We start from the raw sequence: 7,910 nt of genomic DNA on the forward strand, positions 1-7,910 counted from the left end.
TGACGTTTATTTCATTTCCATTACATTAATCTGATGGAATACCATGGAGAAAACACTTCAAATAACACTGAAAGCGTTTAGTTCCTCAGAAATTACTACACTTGGCTACCTCTCAAACTTGATTGACTGAAGGCAAGTTGCCAAGGCAGCTGCCACCATAGATACATATTACACCAAATTAAATAGTACTGCTTAGAAGTGAAACTTTAGTGTTAAGAATGAATTTCAGTTTGGCAATAGTTCATATTGAATTAACCGAGCAATGTTGTGATAACACCTACTCTTACTATATATAGAAATTTATTGGATTTTAATTTTAAAAAAATGCGTATAACATTGAGTGGTGGTATACAACAGTTTACTGCATATATTTTGAAATATTGAAATCATCATCTTAATGAAGAGTTTGATGAGTGTAATCGTGATAATTATGAAAAACCGTTATAGAGACAGATTTAAAAGGATTACTTCCCCTATTGAGATGAATGGAAAAGCCAAAAATTGACCTTACAATATTTCCTATGGAAACAAAAGCTGTAAAAACTAATGCATATTTTCTACAAGGATGCTTTAAAATTTATTTGATAGTATCTCAGAAACACTTAACTCAGCATTGTTTAATAATACCTTAATCGATATATAATGCTTAGCTAAGGTATTAACTGTATTATTTGTAGTAAGCCTGCCCCTTTTGCCTTTTTTGATAACAAATAAAATACTGGAAGAGCAATATGCAAATTTAAAAATAAAACTTAAAATAAGAGCTAGTTCGCTTTTTCGTATAATTGTCAAAAGTGGAACAGATATCTTTTATGTCCCTTGGAAATTCAAAAATTAAGGATACAATTCTCTTCATTGTTCTTCATAAACTCGAAATTGATCGGACAGAAAATATAATTAAGTTCTCAATAACCAAAAGTTCAATTACACTACTAGACTACCATAACTTAAACAATTTTAACTTCACTTCTGAATAGTTTGATCAATAAACCTGATCATAAATAAAACAATTGACAAGCTGCTTTTAGTGAGGTCAGGTTTATTTTATCACATATTAATAGTCTGTCTATCTTGGCAGGATCATTCTAGTTGTGATAAGGGGTCATAGGTTATCATTTAAGGGTCATGAAGGTCAGGGATACAGGTGTAACCAGACGTCATGTTATCTTCAGATTTATTTTCAATGTGTGACACTAAACAACATATTTGGTGTCATGTGCAAGGTAATTTAGGTCTGCTCGTTCTTTTCAGAATATAGGGTATCGCCTAAAAAATTATGAGATATGCCATGATATAATTGAAAGGCTATATTTTTAATGTTCTGATTGGGCGATTGAAGACGCTATAAGCGCTATGAGATCAATACTCCTGAAACATTGTCTGCTATGATGACAGATTGATCAATTATATCATGATGTCTGCCATAAAAATTTGTAGTTGAGATTTTCAATTTCTAGGATATATATAAAACACTGTTAAAGAACTTTAGAAGTTAATAATTTATATCTGGCAGAAAAATGATCGATGAAAATCATGTAGATAAGAAATCTAATATGATAAATGAAAAAAAAAATCACCCTTGTTCTTGGAATTTATTATTACAATTTGGTATCTGATCTACTTCAAGAAAAGAATTTCATTTGAAAGGTTAACAAATGTTAAGAAAAACAATTTGGCAACACTGTGCATGTGCAGAAGAATAATTTGGCAACACTACATACTCTGTTAAATGGAAACTGCAACAGATGTATGCAAGGTTGGGAATGTTTGGAGTTTGAAATATCAACGTCATGCATTCATGAAAATGAGTTAAAGTTACCAAAATAAACTAAAAAATTTATAAAAATACCTATGTTTATACAATTAACAATGTTACTCAACCTATGTTTGTTTTGATTTTGTGTTTGGATAAATCTATCAAAAGTTCATTGTAGGCTATCTAAGAGAAATTGATGTATTGATATATGATATGCTACCTCCTTCACTGCTTCATTTCTATCTGCACAGTTATGAGAAAGTATCTGACATTTGTAAAAAAAAGTTGCAGAACAATATTGGACTCAATTGAAGAATTGCACCTTAAAGCTATATAATTGAATTATATAGTTTGCACGACTAGAATCTTGTCAGACCAACGATGATAGAAAATCTCCAGCCAGTAGTTTTGGGCTTATTTTCGTGTATGTACCTCAGAGATATCATACAACTGTTAAAGTTGGATTTGAGCACTATTGTCTTCTGCCAGTTGCTGCAAATGGCCAGATTGGAAGGTGTGACGTTTAAATACAAAAAGCCCTCCTGTAGTACTTTTCACATCAATCTTTTAACACTTCCATTGCTTTGCTTGGGACAAATCTCATTTGGTATTTTTAAGGTTAGGTATACTTCTATGCTATTGCACACCTGCTGAAAAAATAAACTGTTGGAACACTTTGTAAAATAAAACCAAGAAGTATAGTTCAAGATTGTCTTCCATTAGTTCAAATTACGTCTCCAAGGGCTAGTCTGACATTCCATTCATCAGTAAATGAAGGAAGAATTTACTTCATTATTATTTTCATTGGAAGTTATTCATCTTGAAAATACATCATCATCAGAAAGACCATAATAAAAGATTGGCCACGACCATAGCCTACCCTTCGACCTCCATTATAATGAAACCAAAGCCAGTGTAGTTATTGATCTCGAGCTCTTGCCTGACCAGAATGCTTCAGATTGACAGTTCTACGTGAGAATAAGGAGATTACACTACCATGTCACACAATTTAGAGAGCAAAGTTCTTCTATCATTGACATTCTAGCCTATCAATTCCTGATTATCCAGTTGTTAAAAGAACAAGTGCAGACGTGAATATTTATGATGTTGTCTGTTGTTTTTAATGAGCTTATCTGTTATCTTTTCATTACTTTGTTACAGAAGGTATTTGGGATCAGATAATATAACAAATCTACAAGAACACAGAGAAAACAGAACATGTCTTGTTTAAGGGATTGAAAAGAGATTTTCTTAACTTTTTAAACTTAGTGTATTCCCGACAGTGATAACATTGATTTGCATGATTCCAAAAACGACTGAAAATCGGAATGGTACAAATAGCTCTGTGTGTTCTTCATACTCATAAAATATTCATAGTTATCATCTTTCCAGTTCTTTCTCTGCCTAATTTTCAATTGATAAAACCTGCTGAAGAATTCCAAGATAATAAACGAATTTTGAATGGCCTATTGATTATTATCAAACACCATAATTATGTTTCTGTACAAAATGGATACTATTACTTCCATGATTACCTGTCTTCAAATGAGAAAATGATTACCTTGTTATTTTTCAATGATTATTATTTTCACGCAGTCGAGAAGCTAATAACAAGGGAATAAAAACAAGATATATGACAATAATCTAACTTTCTAATCTGGTATTTAAAGAGACCATGTCATCAACCAAAAAAATTACCATGATCAAGTTTTGGAAAAATAAGGTCAAGTACTGCCACTGTCAGAAAAGATCTGAAGATATCCAACTACCAAACAATTCAATTGATCTAGATCCAACAACCAACGACTACAACAACAACCATGACTACCACCAACTACTAAAACCAACTACTACGACTACAACCAACTACTACAACCAACTACCATGACCACCAACATTACCTAGTCTTTGAAGGGACAGATGTGCTATTTGGGTGTTCATTTGAGTCTTGAATATATGTAAATAGTCTTTAGAAGTACTAGAAAGTACAAAATTCACATAATATCTCGAACTAGGAATTTCTTTTCCTATTTCTGTAGATGTCTTTTCTATATATGGCAGTGTATCAAGAAAAGAGGACTGGTTTTTGTAACTGTCAAACACAGACAATTCTGGACAAACACAGATTTGAAGGCTCAAATTTCCATGGGTGAGCTGTGAACACTTTTACTGATTGGCTAAGCCAAAAAATTAGTTTCTGGGACTGAGGTATGATTGGTCAAAAAATTGGCGCATCTGTCCCTTTCAATATCAACATTTGCTGGAAGTGGACTTAAAGCAATTTCATGAACGAACCCAATATTGGTGGACCACCTTTCCATTTAATTAGATGATGCTATATTGACGTATCTTCCAGAAATTTGAATATGCCAATATTTTCCTGAAAATATGTATCAGGTATTCATACCTTAATCTTGCTTGGGAATGTCGCGTGAAATTTTTCGTGCTAACTCCCTATCGAACCAAAACTAAACTGAAAAGCTTTACATGGCAAGTCTGAAGGATAATGGTTTAAAATGAAGCAAATGCCTCACTTTAGAACTGACACCCGAACTTTAGATTGCCTTTTTTCAATTAGATACATCCAGACTCCCTTTTGCCTCATTTAAACTGGGATTGTACTACTGCCTTAACATCCTGCTTCAGTTCTTTAGTTGACAATCTTTCAATCTTATGTCTAGATCAACAGGTCCCTTTCTCTCAATCAATTTAATGATTTTCAACTGCAACATACATGCGTCATTTCATTTTTTTAAAAAGTTGTCTTAATCATAAACATAAACAACAGCTGTTGATAGAAATAAAAAAATTCAGAGATACAGCTGTGTTGTCAACAAATCAATAAGTATTAAGAGACTTATAGTGTGTTCAAATTGTTGTTACTGGCTTTAACAAGGTCACTACATAATATCTGGAGATTAGGTTAACAAAATTTCATGGATTCATGGAAGATCTTTCAGATTCCACAATCATATTAGAAATCCGATTTCAATTTAAAATCAAATTTATTTATATATTTTGTGGTTTGTTCAGATAAAAGTTCAAATACAAGGGACATGTCATTGATGTTTTGTTGTAAAGTGAGTTCATATCGGATATTCTGGAAAAAATACTACCATGCTGCATTGCCACCAGAATAGTTTTCTTGGGTATAAGAGTTGTTATTATTTGGTAGTAAAGAGTCCACCCCAAACTCTAATTTCAATTAACAAATGAGTAGAGGCAGCAACCACTAAAAAAGGGCAGGTTACGCCTTAAATGTTAGGTGTATTCAACTTTTATTAACCCTTTCGAAGTTTTTGCCAAGTTGGTTTTAGGGAAGCTCTTACATCATTTAAAATTTAAGAGATCTTTTCATTACCAGCATATATGTATAATTGATTTCCCTCAATTGAACAAAAAAAAGATATTTTATAAAGTTCAATTTCAACATTTTAGGTGCATTTTAGATTGAAAGCATTTCAGAGTGAGCACTTTTACACTTCTCCTCAATATTTCACATTATGAAAGTGCATTATTTAAGTTTTAGACATATAAGAGCAATATCAACATTCAAAGTACATTTTCAGATCAGATTTATCAGTGTGAGCACTTTTACTGACTTCCTGTATCCTCTTTAGAGTACAATATTAAATATTCTAGTTACTATTAGACTGAGTTAACTAAGCTTCTATTTTTGGTAATGGTTTAGTAATGAATTCTAGAGGGATATAAATTTATCTTTATTGTAACAAGTTATCCCCTGTATTGTAATATGATAGAACAGCTGACCATCAGTCTACTTCCTATATTAACATCAACCTAGAGCCCTGGCCATATATTTATGAAACGATCTTAGCAATAGGATGTCCTAGAATCAATGTTAGAAGATAAGAACCAGGACATTCTAGCGCTAAGATCCTTTTGAGAATACGTGGCCTGGTTCCCAGTCTGGGGTGTTTTCATCCCCTGTCAGTGTGGGACTAAGGTGTCAGGGTGTGGCCACATGCTGCAAATGTGGATGAATCAAATTTTTGGGTGTGAAAGGTCCATGTGATTGCTCCAGGGGTGTGAAGGCTGAAAAAGGTTGGGAACAATTGACCTAGAACATATTGCCCTGTACTTCTTGGTATCCTTAATCCAGGGAAAATTTCATATTACTGGTCTTCCTTAATAGATCTGAACAGGATCTTTATTTTCAATAGATGATAATAATGAGATCATTACATGTAAGAGATTATGACAAATAGGAGGCCTTTGCACAATACAAGGGAAGCTCTGTATATATAAGGGAGATCTTTGCATACTAGAAACCTGTTTGGGATTGTAAAGATGTTTTCTAAATTCAGTATGCGTATCAGGGACTATTCCAAATTTCAATCAGATGTCAGTGGTTCTAGCAATTGTACTAAAACTAAATGTTTTATGACGTCACCCCTGCAAATGTGATACTAGCAAATAGCATCATAAAACACTAAGTTTTAGTGGAATTTCGCAGATGTCTGATTGAAAATTGAAATGGTGCAAATTGGTGCTATCAGTGTCCCCTGATATGCATAAAAATTTATAAACCTCTTAACAGTTTCAATCAACAACAGGTCTTTCAAATAAGGATGTCCATATTGTATATTGTCATAATCAAAAAAAATGGTGTTGCTTTGAATCAATTTGTGGAAGGGGGCAAGTAGGGGCTACATTATTGTTAAGGGAGCATCACTGCAAAGCCAAGTCCCTCTATAGAAAAATGACACTGATCATTCTGTAGCTAGACTTACAATAAAAAAAACTTTCAAAACACGAAGTAGACCTAATAATCTGTAAATCATGTTTTCCACTGCAATTGATCTCTTCTACATATATATCTGTCTATAACATTCATTCAACAAATTTAATTTAGAATGAACACAACACTTATATTTGTACTAAAAAGACTCAATTATCTTACAATTGAATGGCGGACTGTATTCAGGACAATACATACAGAACATAGACTCCTAGCTCTGTTGTTTGCAGCATGTTTTGTCAACAATTAAAGCTCATTTCATGTTTATGTGTGAAGCGAGTAAGAGACCATCACAAATTTTCTTAAGTCTACAGCAAATTGATCATTCAAATAATCAAAATCTTTTAATTTGAATTTTCATTGTGTGGAATTTAAGTGCATGCAAACCAGACCATTTCATGTAATGAGACCAATGTTCATGATGATTCTATCTAAGACCATTTACAGCCTAATCAGTAGAATGAGAGTTGCAATTCACAACTCAGTAGAATGAGAGTTGCAATTCACAACTCAGTAGAATGAGAGTTGCAATTCACAACTCAGTAGAATAAGAGTTGCAATTCACAACTCAGTAGAATAAGAGTTGCCAGTTGCAATTCACAACTCAGTAGAATGAGAGTTGCAATCCACAACTCAGTAGAATGAGAGTTGCCAGTTGCAATTCACAACTCAGTAGAATGAGAGTTGCAATCCACAACTCAGTAGAATAAGAGTTGCCAGTTGCAATTCACAACTCAGTAGAATGAGAGTTGCAATTCACAACTCAGTAGAATGTGAGTTGCCAGTTGCAATTCACAACTCAGTAGAATGAGAGTTGCAATTCACAACTCAGTAGAATGTGAGTTGCCAGTTGCAATTCACAACTCAGTAGAATGAGAGTTGCAATTCACAACTCAGTAGAATGAGAGTTGCCAGTTGCAATTCACAATTCAGTAGAATGTGAGTTGCCAGTTGCAATTCACAACTCAGTAGAATGAGAGTTGCAATTCACAACTCAGTAGAATGAGAGTTGCCAGTTGCAATTCACAACTCAGTAGAATGAGAGTTGCAATTCACAACTCCGTAGAATGATAGTTGCGTTTGACACTAAAAAATGCTTTTCTTCTTTGCAACCAACTGTTGATGGTGTGAGGGCCACATCATACACATTAAAATACCTGAAATTCCATTACGTTAGGTTGCTAGGTAGGGGTTTGCCTACTACTGTGCTATATGGAATGCATCAATGGATTAGTCTCTTTGATTGATGAGAATTGTCAGAAATATTAAATTGAGTATGGTGGACCTAAATAGCATCTGTATCCATTTGAACCTTTCCTAAAAACTTGACCAATATTACTTTAAAACCTGTTTGGAAAAAGCTAAATGTCAACATCTGCTGAATACTTTATA

The 7,910-nt window shown here is 33.4% G+C and overlaps 1 protein-coding gene across 1 annotated transcript; it reads left to right on the forward strand.

Moving 5' to 3' along the window:
* Nucleotides 1-7,067: 7,067 nt before the first annotated feature.
* Nucleotides 7,068-7,589, forward strand: LOTGIDRAFT_129717 (hypothetical protein; the record flags this gene model as incomplete). The annotated part of the gene is made up of 3 exons (XM_009064899.1): nucleotides 7,068-7,136; nucleotides 7,195-7,266; nucleotides 7,491-7,589. Coding segments are annotated over 3 exons (240 nt in total), but the record flags the coding sequence as incomplete, so codon positions are not given.
* Nucleotides 7,590-7,910: the final 321 nt, after the last annotated feature.

This window comes from Lottia gigantea, assembly GCF_000327385.1.
Source record: "Lottia gigantea unplaced genomic scaffold LOTGIsca_66, whole genome shotgun sequence".
NCBI classification, from domain to species: domain Eukaryota; kingdom Metazoa; phylum Mollusca; class Gastropoda; family Lottiidae; genus Lottia; species Lottia gigantea.